The 20470-nt window shown below is 40.4% G+C and overlaps 1 protein-coding gene across 1 annotated transcript in view; it reads left to right on the forward strand.

The window, feature by feature from the left end:
• The first annotated feature begins 4245 nt into the window (after nt 1-4245).
• Nucleotides 4246-20470, forward strand: part of klf7b (Kruppel like factor 7b) — a 43356-nt gene continuing 27131 nt past the window's right edge. The window contains exon 1 of the mRNA XM_056242071.1: nt 4246-4715. Coding sequence (XP_056098046.1) covers nt 4614-4715 — 102 coding nt within the window. The 5' untranslated portion in view covers nt 4246-4613. The remainder of the gene's footprint in view (nt 4716-20470) is intronic.

The raw sequence follows: 20470 nt of genomic DNA on the forward strand, positions 1-20470 counted from the left end.
GAAAAAATAAAAGAAAACAACATTTAACAAAGAAATCTAACACAGCAAAAATAAAAAGGTATTACTTAGTATATTTATTTATTATTTATTCATTCATTATTATTGTTTTATATAATGGGCCAGTGAAAATGTTGCCACAGCAAGTAAAAATTGGAAAACAAATCAATTCAGAGTATATTTTGGGAATGGTTAAAGAGCAGTGTGAGCATTCTTCTTTTGTGTAAAAAGTCATTAAGGATTGGAACAATACAAGTAAGTAATGTGTTTTTTTTATTATTCTTTTTTTTTATTCCCATTTTGGGGTGAACTGTCCTTTTCATTTCTGTGTATGAAGTCAAGAAGAGTCATTTCTTATGCTTAGACACAACTACATGTAAGATTCATGATATTACATGCAGTTGTGTCTAAGCATAACATATTATTCCCCTTTTGACGTCATACAGCCTTTAAAATTTAACACTTCAGCCTCAATAGTAAATGTGTGAGGTAGGAACTGGGGCACCCTGTGTTTTATTCTGTGTCCATGGCCCAGTTTGGAAGTTGCAGGGTTTGCCCCGGGTCAGGGCTAGGCTCAGTGGGAACCAGCTGTTTCAGACTTGGTGAGACAGCGGGTTAGCCATAGGAGGGAGTGATGAGCCAGTCATCAGGGCTTACCCTGCCCAGCTGTGCCACCGAGCCTGGCAGACTCGCACCTGCCCTTAACCCGCCATGCAATAACACCAATGCACACACCTGCTTTTTCTTTCCAGCATCCTCTGTCCCTCGGTAGTGCGCTCTGGCCAATAAGGAAGAGGCAGGACTAAGCCATGTCCCCCCGGATCTGATCTGCTGTGTGTGTCTGTAGCTCAGGAAATCACATGCACTTCGACATTCAGCTGCAAATCTTTCAGTGTATATTTTTGATAGAGAGAGCTAGCGTGTCTTGTAGAGCAGCTTCCACCCCTCCATCCAACCCCCACTCAGGCTAATTCTCTCTGGCAGGGAGACCTGTAAAAATCAATTGGGAAAATGTCCTGAAACAGTCAATCTAGCAACCATCTGCCCCGGTACTCCACTGAGACAAAAACCAATGTCCCTTGGGAAAGTGATGGAAGACACAGACAGCACAACGCACATACAAACTCAATTACTCACTGCAACTAAAACACTCTTTCGCATTGCAAAATCAGGCTTACACTTTTCTACTGCCTGTCACTAATTGCAACTGAGGTAGTTTACAATTATCTAAACATTTTATTTGGTGTTTGTGACAACAAGGTTGGTGTGTTTGCAGTTTCAAATTTCAAGCAATCTTTCTGACAAACTGTAGCTAACAAGAGCAGAACTAATTTAAAATGTTCATATTTTAAGTGAACAATAAACCTGTGTTTTGGCAGGTTGTTATGCTATCAAAACTTAATAACTGATTGAATGTAGCATTTGTTTTGTTCATCAAACGTAATTAAATTATTCTTTATCAAGGCATTTTCTCTCACTCAGTCCACAAATAAATGTAATTGCCATATGTTACTAATTCATTTTAAAATGAAACAGTAAAACAAGCAAAATCAGTACTGTTGATTTGTCATCGTCCCCTTTAAAACACACCAAAAATACCAGACCCACAACAAAGAAAATCTGGTTTCTAGATGACTACAACTGAAAGAAAATTAGGTGAGTTTTCAGTGGGACACATCTTGTGTATCTCTCTCGCTCTCTTTCTCTCTCTCTCTCTCTCTCTCTCTCTCTCTCTCTCTCTCTCTCTCTCTCTCTCTCTCTCTCTCTCTCTCTCTCTCTCTCTCTCTCTCTCTCTCTCTCTCTCTCTGTATGTGTTGTAAAATTATATATATATATATATATATATATATATATATATATACATACATACATACACACACTCCTGGGCAAAACATTAAAAAGAAAAAAAAATTGGCTAAACACTGGCCTTTAAATTGTCTTAACCATAAAGTATTGATCAGGAAATTAGCTAAATTTAATCAAATTTACTACTTAAAAAGCCATTGCTGTCTCAGAAAAACATCAAAGACAGAATGAAGTTTTTGGCAGAATTTGGGAAGTTGGTGATGAATCAAAATGAAACACGAGTTGCATGGTGATAAACTAGAGCATCAGAACGATGTCTTCGAGCGTCTGGTTAGTATATAATAATAAATGCAACTCTCCCACAGTGAAGCATGGAGGAAGAGACTGTGTCATTGTGTGGGGAGCCTTTTTAGCTGCTAGTATTGGTGAGCTGCTTCACTGTGAAAACTCATTTAAAGCTTTGGAGTACAGGAGAATATTGCAGAATGGCTTGCTTTCAAAGGAAAAGTTGTCATCAAAAGATGATCAGATGTTATTTTTCAACAAAACAATGCTCCTGCCCAAATTGTAAAGCCAACCAAGAAGTGGCTTGAGAAGAAGTCCATCAGGCTCATGTTTTGGCCTGTTCAGAGTCCAGATTAGAACCATAGTGAATATTTGGTCTCACATTAAACTCAAACGAACTGGGAGACATTTTTCAACTACTCATGAATTGTTTGAAGCCATTAATATTGGTTGGAACAGCACTGACTTTTCTTCCTGTAAAAAGCTGTCCACAAGTTTGCCCACACGGTTTAAATATTTAAGAAAACAACATGGAAGGCTATTCCATGCTACATTGCTCTACAGTATTTGTGAAATTCTTGCTAATTGACCAGTGATTTGTAATCAAAATGGTAAAGACCATTAAAAAAAACATACATTTTGTCTATTTTTTGCCCAGGAGTGTGTATATATTTATATAAATGAGGTATATATATTTATTTTTTTGTCTCATTGTACATAGTTGAGTTGTATATCGTCATGTATAAAGCTAAAAAAAAAAGATCTGACTTGTGAAGTATGTTATCCCACACTTGTATGTTCTGTCAGAATTCAACATCACAAGTCTGTTTATAGTTTGTTTTTTTGTTTTTATAATATTTTAATGCACAAAACAATAATTGTCAAAATCTATTCATCTGTGTAAATGAGACTTCAGAGAGCAAAATAAATTTTACAAAACAACAAAATAGGAGAACTAATCTCCATGCTCTCAGTGTTGTCAATTAAAGATGGTTTATCCATATTTCTAAATAAATAAAGGATAGTACACAGTCAGCCATTATCAGGGGAAAATGCCAGACAGTTGATCAGGAGAGAGAGAGAGAGAGAGAGAGAGAGAGAGAGAGAGAGAGAGAGAGAGAGAGAGAGAGAGAGAGAGAGAGAGAGAGAGAGAGAGAGAGAGAGAGAGAGAGAGAGAGAGAGAGAGAGAGAGAGGGATGGATGGATGGATGGATGGATGGATGGATGGATGGATGGATGGATGGATGGATGGATGGATGGATGGATGGATGGATGGATGGATGGATGGATGGATGGATGGATGGATTATGGATAAATGAGTGGTCACTTATACAGGTTTGCCAGGGGAAACGGTCATTATTCAGAAACATTATTCTTTTTTAGGTTTCTGTTATATGGTTTTCAGGAATTAACAGCTTATAGAAGTGTTTCTGGCTTGCGAAAAACATCCTGAAGAGTCAATTACCCTTTACACAACAATAGCCAGATCATTACTGCAAATCAATGCCATCAATTGCTGTAATAGTTGCAATTATAGATGCTCTTTGTGGTAATTGTGCCATCAGAAAAGCTAAAACTCTCATTTCAAAGTGCCAAGCCTCTTATTTCAAAATTCTAATATTTAAAGTATCCCTCATCCTGTCTGTGAACCACTCAATCCAAGTGATTTTGGAACATCTGAGAGGATCTTCACAGATTTTTTTTTTTTTCAGCACTTGCCTGTGCCTCAATATTAGCCTATAGTACAGCACAACAACATCAAATTTTCTGAACAACTGTTTCCAACTTTATCGGCAGATCTGTGGTTACCCGTGTATAATTTCCAACTGATATGACTTAAGAGGTAGAATTGCCTCACGTTTCAACTGCAACTTCTACTTCTGTTTGTTGCGTTCTCCCTGGCCGTATGAGAGACGCCAGCGCGCTGCCGCTGCTATATAGCTCTCTAAAAATAGCTCACCTTTCACTGCCTTCTACGGCCCGATTGACAAGCGTCCTGAGCCAATCACGCTATACTATTCAAATTGTACTCCTCCTATTTGGCCATTTTAGCACCGCCTTACTTAGACGCCAGTGAGATCATCAACCCTATTTACCGTATATGGTCACGCACGGAATTGATTGACAACAAACCACGCCCCCTCTAGTTCCCTTGGCTTCCTCTCGCTCGCGAGACAGCGAGCCCAGCAACTTGCCTTGGTGATCCACGGCATTCAAGATAAAGGCTACCTGGAATTTATAGCGCAAAAGAGACAGAGGCAATGCGGAAATAGGTGGACAGTCCATGTCACCGATTTTGCATCCCACTCCCAGGCTGAGGATCTGAGAGTTCGCGGGGATTGCAATTAAGTGACAAGAATTATTTTTATTTTTTCCTTCCTTTTCCTCATAGCGCTTAAATTACCAGCTTTAAACTACACTTCACTGAGGATTTGAAACATTCTTTTTGCGTTTGGCAGTGGGCTGAGAAGAAAAATTATACCAGAGGATCAAGCAACACTTTTTTTCTTCTTGTGACCATCAACATGGACGTGTTGGCAAATTACAGTATTTTTCAGGAACTTCAGCTGGTGCACGACACGGGCTACTTCTCGGCGATGCCATCGCTGGAGGAGAACTGGCAGCAGGTGAGAGTTTGCGCGTAACTATTGGACTGTTAGTTCACATAAATAAGCCGTGCGTATTTGCGCACATGGATCTAATGCAAACATTCACAACTTCACAGTGCTCGCGTATGTCTAAACACGCCGTTTCCTTGTACACATTATTAGTGGTTTATATTGATGACGAAAGCGCTGTTTTGCTCCTTTCATACTAAAGCATGGCTAGAACTCCGGTCTTTTTATTTATCCGAGCGAAAGTGATTATTATTAGTTCAGAATAATCTATAATATGCTTTAAGGAGTGAGACGCATATTTAGTACACTTCTCTGTTGTATACTCAAAGCAAAACAGATGTCAATGACAGAATAAGACACGAGATGATTCATGTGCACTATAGTCTACTACTGGAACTGACTGAATGGCGTTTTGTTAAGGCGCACGTAATGTGGCCAGAGAAAATAAGGGCTTGGCTAACAATAAGCGAATTGTTATTAAATAATGCATTCGTCTGTCAGATAACTTCGTGTTTTTCAGCCGACGATATCAAGAGCAGTTCCCGATCTTCATGTATTATTTATTACCTCCGCCGCGAGGGTGCGCGCGTGAGTGGATGTGAGGAGAATGCATCCAAATCACCCACTCCTGAGAGCTGGTGTGCATCTGTATGACAATTTGCTGACTCTTGAAGGGGAGAGGTAATCAATGATAATAGTGGTGTTTTACATTTTTATGATATCCCACTTAAGCCTTCTGGAAAAGCTGGAGATAATGCACATATGTGCCATTGGAACATGTTTTTAAGTGATGAGGTCTTAATGTGATCAATGCAAATCATTTGCTTTGTGTTCTTGGGCAATAATTGTTTTAGCAGCAAATAAAGTAATAATAGCACCAGGATTTGGAAGTTTTATAAATTAAACGGCAGCAATTTAATGATAAGATGTATGATTTGAGGTTAGAAGGACTTCTGGTAATCAATGTGGTGATGGGCGCCCCTGCACGCATGCACTGGCTGTCTTCAGCTCATTGCAATTCCATGTACTCAACTGCAGGGAAATGCAGTGAGTGGTTATTTATTGCTGGTGTGTGAACTTGAAACATATCTACCCCCACCAGCAATTCAACCGGCACGTCTAATACAAATATTATCTGGTAGCAAATGCAAATACAGACGTATTGGCATGAGTATAGAAGGAAAATACAGGTCTGGTAATCTCATCTCGAAGATTAGAAAAGAGAAAAAATATATTGTGCAGGAAGACAGACAGGTCTGGCTCATCTGCTAATTCTGGCATTAATTAACTTAAAGCATCATGGTCATATCAAATAATAGCATGCATGTGTACACGGCGCATTTATTCTCTGCAGTGTAAATTGACGGGTCCAAGGACATATGGATCACAATTTTATATATATATATATATATATATATATATATATATATATATATATATATATATATATATAATATTATGCCACTGGCAAAGAGAGTTTAAAGACAGAGAGTGAGTATCAGCTCGCATCAGAAGAGAAGGGGAACAACCACATGGAATCAGAAAAAATAAAGTTGAATCTGATGGCAAGAAAATAAGCATGAAGAGAAAAAGGCCTATATCTGTAGACAGGTTTTTTTCTTTGAGTAACATCATAGTTAAAGTTTGATTCTTTTACAAGTTGGTATAGTTTTAAAGTGTAGCCCTAGATCTGCCAGTGCAAGGTAAACAGCACCCTTTGAGAAGGAGACAAGATGGATAGCTGTGCTCGGCCCCTTGCGAGTGGAGCATGAATCAGACCTTAATGGATGTGATATGGGTGAATTGAGTTTCAGGGCTCAGGCTTCGACCAGGGATGGGGCGCAAGGGTCACGGAGGGGAGAGTGAATGAGGTGATGTGCTCGGGGATGACGAGAGGTTGTCCACCGAACGTGATGAAGTCCTGACGTGCACTGCATCTATTCCCCATGAGGAACGCAGACTGCTGGCACTGTCTCCCCCAACTTGAACAAAGACGCTATCTCTCACTGTCAAGAAGAGACACAGAAGAGAGAGAAAAAAACAGAGGGAAAAGACAGAGAGGGCGGCTTGCTGTAATCACAACTCGCCAACCTTTCTAAGGGTAGAGAAGGGAGGGATTATTTTGGCGATGACCCGCAAGCAAGGTTAATTCAAAGAGCGGCTGTTTGTGCAACAAGAGAGCCCCTGTTGGCTCTAACCCCCCTCCCCAAGCAGTGCCACCCAGTAAGACTCTCAGAGCTCATCACTGGAGGCTGCAAGAGCAGGTGGAGTGGCCTGGGGAATGAGGCAGAGGCAGTAAACACCACCATTAGAGGCAGTCAAGGCAGCCTGGCCAATTAGTAAGGATCACCTAAGAGACGGGTTGGGGGGCTGAGTCTGTTTGTCTGCATCCATCCATCCATCTGTCCTCCATCAGCTAGCGCACCACGTGGGCCTTTGTTGGTGTGTCCTCCTCTGACAAGAAGGCCTTTTTGTGGGTCACAGCAAAAATGGGTCACTCTCTGTCTCTTTGTCTACAAAGTCTGGCAGACCTGTCCTTACAGCACTCTTCTTCTCGTCGTCAAGTGTTTTGTTCAGAAAGTTTTCATTGCCATCAGTAACTCCAAATGACTTCATTCAAATTTCTGAAGCAGGGTCTAATTGTTGCGCATCCATCCCAAACCTAGGACTACTATTCTAAGTGTTGCAGTCTGAACCCGTGATACTTGGCTGTCCTGATAATCCCAGCAAAACCTAAGACCTACTCTTTTTTCCCCTGTTTTATCAATAGCTTTCATGCTAAAGGTTGAGAAAAATAATCTGAGAAGTGGTGAACTTCTCAAAGCTCACTGGCAGCTGGAGGGCAGACGACTGACCCATACAAACACATCACAGTCAGTAGAACTGGAACACGTCTGAGCAGGGTCACGTAAGCCCCTGAGAGAAGCAGCAGGAAGCAGCTATCTGAGATGAAGGCGGTGCAGCGCTCAAATGTTGAGACTGGTCTGTCCCAGAGAAGCCCAGTTTGACAAGATAATGAATCGCACTGCATGCATATTCTGTGCTGTGAGTTTTTGCATTTCACAGCCCAGTAACTTTTCGAAACAAAGGGCTGGATAGTTAGGTCGGTGGATGGGGGTTGAGAAAGAGGCTACAAGATAACAAGATAACATTAAAAATGTATTTCAATTCAGTCAGGCTACGTCAGTGCTCCAGTGGAGGTTCCACACCTGACTGCAGGAGCCTAACATCCTTGCCCCTACGCTTTCTTACTAATTTCCCCCTGCAGCCTATGGTGCAGGCAGTTGGCCTGCTCTAGCTTCCATCCATGCTTTTATTACATTCCTTCTCTATCCACATTGAGCTTGCTCCAGCTGAAGGCATTCAAACTTTCTCTGGGCAGTGAACACTGAAATGTGCATTATGTAATACCCTGAGGAACACAGCTGCTTTCTCACAGTGTATCTTCTGACAGCACAGACCTTTCTGCTCTTTTTCTGCAATTGGTAAAGCTCCAGGACACCAAAGTAATGGGCAAACGCAACCTTGTTGACGACACCAGAGAAAGCTCCCCTGAAGCTGTAGAGTGAGTGGTAACATTGCAATGTCTTCAGAGACTGAGATAATGTTCTAAGATCCTACTTATCTACTGGGAGATTTGCAGGTTTAGGCAAATAAATATCCTTGTACACCCTCAAAGCTTTGTGCTGCATTTTAGATTCAACAACCTGAATTTTGTCAGTGGTGATGTCCTCACTTACTGACTTTACTCTGAGGGAAACACCTTGGCATTCAACATCAAACCTGTTCTACCGGCCTCTCTTTTAAAGGACAAGTTCGGTATTTTACACTTAAAGCCCTGTTTTAAGAGCATTTCTGATGAAATAGAACAGTTAAGATTAAAATTTGGACACATGCTGCTGGCCCGAGAATTTTCAGCAACCACAGAAACCGAAAATTCTCGGGCCAGCAGCATCTGTCCAAATTTCAATCTTAACTGTTCTATTTCATCAGAAACGATCTTAAAACAGGGCTTTAAGTGTGAAATACCGAACTTGTCCTTTAAGTGTTAACAGGTCTATCAGTACATGCTTATGCTCAGGCATGCGTTGAAATATCCCACGTCAGGATAAATAAGCTGTCAAAAAGTTATCTTACACAGATATGCAGTGCATCTGTGGAGGCTTGGCTACTCTGACACATCCCTTCCCCTCCAACAGTTTTGACCTCAGTGGCCCCTGCTGAACCAGTCAACAAGCTCCATTAGTCACTGTTGGTGGTACATACTTTTGACCCACAATGGAAAGTGCCTGTCACTCTGTGTGATCCTTTTGCTGATATAAAGTTTTATAACTTAATTGATCTCGTCAGCTGTTTGGTTTCCACTGGATTATCGACCAGCCCGTATAATGGCAGGGATCGGCGAGCAGACTGCATTCATAAGTCACCACTGTGTTGGTATTAGTATGACATCATAAACCAACCCATTGTTCTGGGCATTTCCTGTACGCTGCCTCTGCCAGTGACTAGACAGGTCAAAATCAAGCACTGTCTGGGTTTAGTATAGACTTTGAATCACTGTCAAGTCATCATCTGAGATTGCAAAAGAGTTGTCTATTTTTCTTCCCGCCTACCTATATCTCTCTAATGATTCAGATTTTATGGTGTGCAGTCAAAATACATTTTAAAATTCTGTGTCAGACGAAAGCAATAATTTGACATTTTAAAAAGTGTTATCATATTAGTCTGATTTTTGAGAAGTTTTACTAATAGACCTGGATAATACAATTGTAGCTAAGCTTTTGCTGCGTTCCAGGCAGGGTTTTGAGCACGTAAATCACGACTTCAAACTACGACTCACGACTTTGTTGCGTTCCAAGCCAGTCACGCCAAACTACCTGAGCGCAAGGAATTGTGGTAGCTAGATGTAAACAAACCATTGCTGTTTTGTATGGTTTCGCGGGCTATGTGACGTCAGAGCTCGTAACTGGAAGTACATCGATCTAGTACGAGTTCACGGGTGGGAACTCACGGGTTTGACTGCCGTTCCAGTGCACTTTCACGGGTATAAGGTTGGAAAAACACGGGTTACAGGTTGCCTGGAACGCGGCATTTGTTCCAGCATATATACAAGTTAATCTGACTATAATTTACCTCGGCTTTGTGCACTTGCTCCAAAGTACCCTTCAAATAGTAGGTTACACATTGTGTCATGTATACTTGGACAGATAGAAACGACTACTATTCGACTTCACAAAAACCCACTGTAGCTCAAATATAACTATAAACAAGCTTAGCGACTACTGCAAAAGCGTAGCTCCCAGACACAGCAGATCACTCAGCCCCCAGACAGCTGACAGTAATTAGGCAGTAGTGAGGTGCAGCAGGGGTCTTTCATGTATAGGGCTGAACCAGGTTTCCCTTTGAAGTGGGGACCTTTCAGTCACATTCTCCTTTTACGTTTGAGTAAAGTTCATACTAAGCTTTAGCACAGGCAGCTTCTGATGCAACCTAGCAATTTCATGTTGAATTCCATCTCTTTGTTAAAAAAGCTGTAACCACGAGCATGCATGACAGGTCTGGGCAAACTACTAAATAACAAGCTGTGGAAATGATAGAGAAAAAAAGCAATACCCGACTCGACTATTATTCTGTGATTTTGAGTTACTACATTAAAGTGAAACAGCTTTCACAAGATCATTAGCATTTGAAGCGCAGCCCTAGCTTACCTTCATATACACTGTGTGCTCTGTTTACCAAATATCGTTCACCATGAAGTTTGGCAATTCTCTATAATTTATTCTCAGCGCTAGAGGTAGATCAAAGACAGCATCAAACTGGCAGTTGGTAGGTTTTTGAACAGTCAAACATAGGTTTGGTGAAATGAGAAATTGAGGGATAATTAGCAAATTAACAAATGACTATAAAATGGTATGGTATAAAACCACAGAAGTACAGAAGGCTCAAAGTACGCAAACACAATCAGGAACATAAAATAGCTGAGGAAATAAGTATGAAAACAACAGTGCAAAAGTCATTAAAAGAAAGGAAATATACAACTATTATAAGCTGGGGGACTTGAATATTAAGCTTTGGACTACATTTCAAAGAAGCATTGTAGTTTCCCTCAAGTTGAAGCCAAATATATCCCTTAGCAGCCCAAACCAGTGCATTAATGATGAGATCATGTAAATGAATGTTATGAGAAACACTGAGCAATACTGATTATGTTAAACAGCCTATCTGTTTCCAGTAAGCACTGGAAGTGATCTCACTCTCGATCTGGCCACGCAAGCTCTGAGGCGCTAATGGTCCATGCTTATCTTCACTGAGGGTGTCTGTTGTTTGTCTAACAGTGTGTCACCTACAATACGTAGCTTAGGGCACAAGGAAATGTGTGTTCGCATATGCTGCCTAAGGAACTGCAGATGATTCACAGCATGCAGTTGATTCACAGATTCCACGGATGCATTCCAGATATTTCTCCAGGAAACATGTGTACATAACCTATAGTTTCTGGGGAAAATGTTTATGATTTTTGATCCAATAGTAGTGCATGCTAAACTGAATATACCTACCCTCATCCATGCATTCAACATGCTAATTATCCCCATGCCTGCGAGTGATTGCTGATGGAGGTGGTATTGTTATGTAGGGATCAAGAGCTTTTCAGGGGCCATGATTGAGTAGCTGTTGGATGGTGCAGACGGTGTGGGTCATTTGTCTGCCGTCTCTCGAGAGTCTATCAGCCCATGGAGACGAGAAGCAGTACTAGGATGGACAGAGAGAGAAAAAGACAGAGAAAGATGAGTGTTTGGAATGCATCTTTATGCATGAGGCCTGTCGTCCCCCTTGGTCTCGATGGAGAGGCAGTTTAGCCACTCAAGGATTTGATTAACAGTCTGAGAGGAACCAGCCATTTTTCTCTAAGTGCAAGTGCACACACAGGCATACAAACTCCGACTAACAGCCTGATGATATCTCTCACACCACCCTGAAAAAAACCCCAAGGAGATTGGAAATCAATACTTTCCCATTGCAAATGGTACCTCAATGCTGTTTGAGATGGCAGCAATCCTTTTCCTGCAAAAATGAGAGTTGCATATAACAGGAGGGCATTTGGTATGAATAATAATAATAAATATGATATTTTCTGTATTCCAAACCAGCTATAAGTAGCCCTGCAGAATGTCAAGGTAAAAATAAAGAAATAAAGAGAGAAAAGAGCAGAGGAGGAAAGTAAAGGATGTCTCATGTTTATTCAAGTGCTCCTGATGTGAGATTCAGCTCTGACGGTCCTGCCTCTTGGCCTTCTGGAATTTCCCTGCACTGATATTGTCCAGATGGGAATGCGCAATAAGGCCAACCGGACTGCTGCCAGACTGTCTAATGTTCATATTCTTCAGCTAGCCAATGACAATTTTAAGCCACATCATCTTGGTTTTTTTTTTTAAAGAAATTTGCCCTAAACAATACAAAAACACACTTAGAACCAAAAAAGCACATTATACTCAAAAACAACTGACAATAATTGAGAAGTCAGTCAGTGCAAACAAATCTTGTCATGTCACCTTGATTGACATCACAGCACTAAAACGTACACAACCTACTCTATCATGTACACATCACAGTTCTTTGTAACCAGATGTAAAATTCAATTTAATTCACATTTATTTGTATAGCGCTTTTCACAATACATATCGTTTCAAAGCAGCTTTACAGAAAATCCATGTGTCTTCATTACAATTTAAAGTGATCTGTTATCAGAGGTGACTGTGTCTTTCCATCGATATCAAATTGTAATTTTTTTAGCATGCAGATGTTGTAGCAACACTACTGGTCAATCTGAATCATAAAATGCATTTCCTCTAGAGGAATTTGGAGTCGTCTGTCTAGTGGAGATAGTGATTACATATTGGGTTTCAGAGTGGCAGGAAGCTCAGGTCTGAATCACCAAACACCTGTTGTCAAGCTGCCAAACAGGAGTGGTGAGCTCATTGTTTGTTTTGGTGGTGGTGACATGGACACAATTAGGGCACAGGTCACAAGACCCATTAAAACACAATGACCAACAGCAGGTACTTTTCCACTAGGTATAACGTGCCGTTAGGTTGTGTTTTGTGACCTTGAAACAACTTGAAGTAAAAATTTGTGAATTAATACACTGGCTGGGCCAATTTTTATTAATATTATATTTTGATTAATAACAATACTCCTGAAGTTCCCATCAATCATACTGCACACTTACCAACTGATGTATACTTGACTGGCCTTTAGCAGATCTGTGGAAGCAGCATCTAAAACAACACAATAATAATATTTAGAAGTTTTACAATCCAATTCAATCACACAGATACCTTTTAATAAAATATGTATTCATTTGGAACAGAGTCGTCCGTGAAAAAACATCTCTCATCTGTGTAGAAGCACTTGTCTGTTGTGATTATTGATATGATTCTCAAAATTGCTCAATCCAGTGTTTCTGAAAGGAAATCAAGCTCAAAGACTATAAGGGCAAACATAATAATAATAATCCCAGAATAATGCTCTTTTGTGCACAGAAAGAAAAGTATAGTAAAATGTAGTAGACTCATTCTTGAGGAAACTGAGGGTATCACAGTTTGAGAACCACTGTAGCCTATCATACCCAGCTTGCCTTTTTAATTTAGACTGAACTACATCGTTTATGTATTGTGTGGGTTATAGAAAACAGAAAATATCATTAACACAATGAAAAAAAAATAGAAGTCAATGGAAAGTTGACCATGAAGTCCCACCATGATAGAAAAACAAACATCTGTGTGTGAGTGCATATTTGCATATCGTCTCTCTCTGATGGTCACATGATCTGGCATCACTCCAGCCTCCTGTTGTGCCAGTCCAGTTTCACTATACTTGCTCATTTTCACTAGCTCATCCTTTTCCTCCTCTCGTTCATTCTCTTTCGCTCTCTTACCCATTTTGACCCTGTCTGCCGTTGACCTTTTAAAGCACAGCCACTGATTACTGGACATTTTGCATTAAGTGGTCTGTTCAAATATGAAAAATCACAACAAGATCCTACGCATATCTGGATACATAGAGTTGTATGTCCAAAATAGAAGGCATGTCAATTTATAGAAGTGTTTATAGAACACTTGAGATATTTTATGCAAAACAATGAATAGTATTAAAATAGGAAAGCGGTACAACCACATCTCTGTTCATGTGGAGGTCAAAGCAGGTGGATGTCTCATGTTGAGAGGTGTGCAGGCAGGATTGGCGTACATCACCCTTACAGAGCCCTCCACCTAACTAACAGCTCTGCTCAGTAATTACATGGGGAGAAAATAAAAAGGGCAGATGCCCCCCTGGCACCGGGCACACAACCGGTGTGTGTTCAACCTGGCGGTGTGAAAGAGCATACTGCTAATACAGTATGCAGTATTGTACTAGAGAGCTAGTGTCAACACTAGAGTGTGTCAACACTAGAGAGCTGACTTTAAGCACAGTTCAGAAGGCAGGACCGCCCCATCAAACACACACAAAGAATGTTTGCGGTTCTGCTCTACGAAAGCGAGTTTCGAAGTGTGCTGTTACCACTTCCTCCCCATCCGTTGCCAATTCAGTGGAGGAAACCAAGCCCTTGTTTACTGACGGGATTCTCCACTATCACCCACCCCCCACCCGCAGGCCTCCCTTTCCTTCCCCCTGCCCCAAAAGTCGCTCCCTCCACATGGACAACTGCCAACATCCTCTCCATTCATCAACCCAACAGCCGTACTGTTACAGTTATACTGGTTACAGTCCCTTGTGATGGTTGCTAAGCTGGTGCAAGTGCCATATTGTGTAAGCTTTATTTTAAGCCTTTTATTTTAGGCAGGCCAGACCTTCTGTAAATTGTGCCAGGTGCCATACTGTATACCTGATATAGCTCTGGCTAAGGATCTGCATTGCTCTGCTTGTTTCTCCTTGAGGCGGCTCTGAGCTGCTCTGCTGTGAGACCCACCTGTTCACATTTGCTGGCATGCTTTGCTTTTCCACCAAACTCAAACAAAAGCTGAATCCTAATAAAGCTGAGTAAAATTTTAAACGGGTAGTTGTTAGATAAAGTTAATGAGAAATAAAGTCAAATTGTGAGATTATAAAGTTGTTATTGTGAAACCTAAAATCACAGTGTGAGAAATGAAGTCAGGTCATAAATAAGTCTCAATTAGTATAAACAATACCAAACATACCAGAGTGCCTGGACTTGGATTTTTTTCCAATTATTTTTATAATACCAAATTCAGCAAAAAATGTATACATTTGTTCAAAGAATTTTTTGCTTAAATTCACAAAAAATAAAATTAAAATAAATAAATATATATATATATATATATATACACATACATATTACATAGCTTCCCAATTGCTCTTATTATTATGTTATTGCTCATCTTGAAAAGTGTAATGTGTTTAGAAATCTTTCTTAAATTGGAACTGCCCTAACAAACACAATACTCCCCACCATGTCCACACTAAACTCAAATGCGCTTTCGTCCTGAAGGTTGTGCAATGCGAGTCCCGCTGAGTGGTTTTGGGGAAGGAGACAGAACAAACATGCCGCTCTTAGTCCTTCCAGTTTGTTATGGCTCAGTTAAATGGGTCATGTGCTGAGGACCAGCGACCTTGGAACATTCGTCCTGCTCATTGAGACATTCAGCCTTCTCCCTTTGTTTTGCACAGACAGAGACCCACTTTCAACTATTTGCTCCTAAATCCTAATCATTGCAACATAATTTATACAAAAATTGTCTGTAATAACCATTCTTTTTAGTGTTTTTGGTGGAGTTACCAGGTTCTTTTAGCACCATTTCTCAAAGCACCTGGATCCTATGACAGCGCAGTGGGTGCGAAAGCCTTGGAATAGAAGTGCAAAAATGACACCGATTGTAAGGTGTTTGCAGTCAAGAACGTAAAGTCTGCCTTCTCTGAAGGCGAGGCTGAGCCAGTGTACAGCTATGTGGGTCGGCTGCTATTTTAATCTGTAATGTTGTCGGGAATACCTGAGGGAACAGCCCGGCTCTGTTGGAATCGGGGCTTGTCTGTGTGCAAGTGTCAGTTTTTGTGTGTATGCATAGGTATGGCGGGTTGCAGCATGCAGATCAGAAAGGTTGTTTAAAGATTTGCGTTAGTATGAGAGATGCCTACTGGGCACCTCTCTTAGGTTCAGTGGAGCAGGCGGCATATAAGTGGGCTTTTAAGCATGGGCCACTGCACCAGGCAAACCCAGCAGAGACTAGCCAGCATCTGCGCACACGTGAATGCATCACGCTGGCACTCCTGCTCTTACGGTACCCTCCCCCCTCAGGCGATCCTCAAACAGGCCAACAGCTCAATTGTACATTTTGAGTGCCTGTGACTCATCTCTTGCGCTACAATATTCAGGATGAGATCACCCACTTTGTCAAATGCAAAGTGCTAAATGTGCCCGACTGCACTGTAGATTCCAGTAAAATGATGAGGTAATGCCTGAGATCCATCATGGAGTCACTACCTCGTCCTAGCAATGATGCTGTCATTGCGTTCGTGACCTTGTGATAATCAGCAATGGTTTGGGGAATTTTGGCAAGGTGGTGCCGGAGCTCCCGTACTGGGCTCCCTGCAGTGCAGACAGGTGTGGCGGCAGCAGGAGCACCTGCCGTTCAGCCGTCCCACCACGTCTGCAAGCCCGGTGGCTTCAAAGCGTGGCTGTCCCAGAGAGAAAAACTCGGCACAGTCAAGTGCAACTTCGCATGCCCACATACACCATGCACACTTGGCAAAGGTCTTCCTCTCTGCAGCTTCCATTGTAGTGAGGAATTAATAAACTGCAAAGGCATTCATCAAGTCCCAGTTAGGTTTCCTTTTATGTCACTGTAGCAGTCTTGTCAGATGCTGGTAATTGGGTTCAAAGTGCCATCACAGTAAAAGGCTGTGTGGGAGTGAGTCAGAAGGGGCGGGCCCTCGCCGTCTCAGGTGACCTCACTCTCGGCCCAGCTGCTCCAGAGTGCAGGGAGTAGGGAGGGAGGAGGTGGGGGATGAGGTCATTCTTTTGCTGGGAGTGTGTGGGCTGGATTTGCGTAGGTGTCTTTGTGTGCGTGTCTGCATGCATGAACGATAGACATTGGAAGAGATAAGGCTGGAGATTTTGGAGCGGACTTCTTGACATTGAAAAAAAAGAGAGAGAAACAAACGAAATGCTAAATTAAAAGCTTAGTCTGATATCGGACAGTGACAAATAAAGAAAATGATAAATCTTTTAAAAAATCTAATTAAGTCTTTGTATTCATGTTGGTTTCATATTTTTAGAAATCTCCGTTTATTTACAAATTTCAAGAAAAGCTTAATTTTAGTGGCATAGTGTGCCATAGTGTGTGTGTGTCAATTGAATCTATCATGAATAATTGATTCATAAATATCATTACATTTTGGGTAAGTCACACCTAATTATATTTTACAACCTGAACTAATCGCCTCGTTATAAAAAAGGTCAAATGATCTGATATTTTAATTTTTAATTGTATTAATGTTTTTATTTATGCAGAAAATATACCAAAATGAAAAATAAAAATGCGCTCAGATAAGAGGACAAAATATACAACACTGACCCATATGCTCATACTGCAAAAGGTGCACAGCAAAGTCCATTTAAAAATAAATAAATGGATAAAGACACTAGGGGATTTCATCAGGACATTGTTTCATCGCAAAAATTTGCCGCTGTCCCCTGCTCCTACAAAAAAAGCTTTTATGCATCAGTTCATGATCAAATGCTCCCTCCCTCCTCACTTCATTTATGGCTGACTGGCAGAGTGGCAGGGCTTTGTGTCTGTTGTTAGAGAGATGAGCTGGGCTGATAGCCACGTGGAGAAAATAGGACAGCCTACAAGGATTGAGACGTCACCACACAGGGGAAGCTTGCCATTGCGTATTCCAAGCGTGCACGAGAGCGCTATCAGATCATAGGAGGTATCGGTGAAACAGACATCTGATTCGAGGTGTCTATGATCGATGCCAGCATTTTAAAAGCTAAGAGAGGCTATTGTTTCATTGTAAATCCTCCCGTACACGTCGGTAATGAGACATCTAGATGGAAAGGACAATTTCTCTGCTAGCATGTAACAAAGTCATAGAAGGTTCTCTGAGAGATTGCTTTTGCGTTTTTTATTGCAGTCGTCAAAGCTCTAACTCTCCTCTCATGACAGACGACATCCTCATCACTCCAGCTTACATACTTTGGAAGCATCCAGCAAATAGCAATACTGTGATTTCCGTAAACATCCCCAGAGATGGGCTTTCAAAGACAGGCTTTGTGTACTTGAAAGCAGGAGGAAGAGAGACCAGAAAAGAGCAAAGGAGTTTGTTGTCCCATAAAATACCAAATACCAGTTGTGCAGAGTCTGTGTAATTACCACACTGCAGGATAATTATAAAGAGGACAGATTCAGGGATGAAAAAGCCATTTACGTGCACTTAAGTGAGCGATGGCAATTAACTGGGATGCCTATCCTGGTACTGAGAAATTGGGCTGGAAATCCTCGCAGTCAGTTATCACACAAACCAGAAATGACCGGCCTTCTCCTATCTCTTGGAGGTGAGCCTCGCAAACAGGCTCGAGCAAGTTGTTTAATTTTTTAAGCGGCTTTGCTAATCTGCATTCTTCATTTTGTTTTGGAGCCTTTCGTGCGTGAAAAATCCCCGCAGCACAAAGACTGGTGGGGGCAGCTGTCAGGTTGGGAGGGGTCGTGAATTCCTGTTATCATAACTGCCTTTGTCCATCACAGCGGCCAGATCCAGGGGCTAAGTTGGAGATTGTACAGGTTACCATATCCATTCCCCCTCAGGGTAGCGTGCCCGCACTTGTCCACACGGATTCCAGCCAGAAAATGTTTGTGTGCTTATCAGCAGGATTGCAGCCAGAGCATGGAGGCCCAGTGGGGTTACATAACTTCTCTCTGCTCCAGTCATTGCATCTGCAGCAAGGCATGGACCCCTGCATCCCATCTATGCAATTTCCTTTTCCATTTCCTTTCAGCTGGCTGGTCAAGCCGCTGTGCGTGCCACTCGCATGGGACAGGAAGCTCAGATAGATGTAGTGTTTCCTCTCCACGAGAGCTCCTTGTAGAGCCTGCAGCTCACATCCTGTGGTTTATTACAAAGAATCATCCAGGGTTATATATAGCATGAGGTTACACTGTTAAACCCATATGTTTGATCATGCTTGGTTGTCAAAGTGATGCACCGAAATGAAAATTCTGGATACATTGGGCTGAAACTAAAAACCGAAAATGGCAAAAATAAATGAAACTGTTAAACTGGCAAATAGTCAATATACTGTAATTAAATATTTTATTTAATATATTATTATATATTATAATGTATTTATAAGTGATTACTACTTTATTCAGAAGTCATTACTACAACAATATATTTTTATGATATATTATATCTGCGTTAAATTGATCAAAAGTGACTGTAAAAACTTACATGGTTACAAAAGATTATTAAAAGAAGAATAATAAAGATTTCAAATAAATAGTTTTGAACAAACTTATAACTTGAACTTTCTAGTTAAAGTATTCTCATAAGAGCAGTCTTAAGTTAAATAACGTCATAAATAAACTTAAAGAGTTGTAAGAAAATGAGATGCGTGCCAGATCCACGTCATGTTCGGTGGCGGCAGGTCTTAAAGTGACAGAAGCCTATTAAACCCGCTGCTGTGATGTCTGTCATTAATGTTAATCAAAGAACAAAGGTAACAGAGACAATTGTAGCTTTAATAAGGATTAATCTATATTTAATTTATAATTAGGGCTGTCAAATGATTAATCGCGATTAATCGCATCCAAAATAAAAGTTTGTGTTTACATAATATATGTGGGTGCACTGTGTATAATTATTTTGTATATATATAAATACACACACATGCATGTATATTTAAGAAAAAAATATTATTTATATATAATATATTTATATATAATAAAAATTATATATATATCTATATACAGTATATACATGAAAATATTTCTTAAATATATACAAGCATGTGTGTGTATTTATATATATAAAATAATTATACACAGTGCACCCACATATATTATGTAAACACAAACTTTTATTTTGGTTGCGATTAATCGCGATTAATCATTTGACAGCCCTATTTATAATTTATGCAGTTAAGACTGTAAAGTGTTTAAGAACTTTATTCAATTTATGTATATTACCTACCTATTAGACAGGTAGGAAGGCCACAGGTAAATATTACATTTATTATAATGGGTTTATGTGAAGATTGTTTTAATTTAAAGTTTATTTAAATTAAAAGTTGTTACTTTTTTAAAGCCTAATAAATGTTGAAATTGATAGCTTTCAATTATACTGTAATGTTGAATGTCTATCAGTAATGTTAAAAAAAATCTATTTCATAGAGACATCAGTACCAGTTTTAGTATCAGGGATACTGGCCTTCATTCATAAAAAGATGCCATTACAACAAATATTTAAAATATACTGTCTTTAAGTTGTTTAACAGTGGTTTCTAAACCAATATTTCGACCAAAATATCCTTGTTACACACATTAAATATGCTTATACAAGGGCAATGCAACACACCATTGAATAAGCCTGTTTTTAGCAGCACTGCCTTTTTTTTTTTTTTTACTTACCAAAGACATTTATCAGTCCACCCATTTATCAGACAGTCCCCACTACTGACTCTGGTCAATGAATAAGACTGGGCTTTTCACTTCTCCCCTGCTGTTCCTTGACTAGATGTGAATTTC

Source organism: Rhinichthys klamathensis, unplaced genomic scaffold (assembly GCF_029890125.1).
Source record: "Rhinichthys klamathensis goyatoka isolate OS25496 unplaced genomic scaffold, OSU_Roscu_1.1 h1tg000693l_1, whole genome shotgun sequence".
Lineage (NCBI taxonomy): Eukaryota > Metazoa > Chordata > Actinopteri > Cypriniformes > Leuciscidae > Rhinichthys > Rhinichthys klamathensis.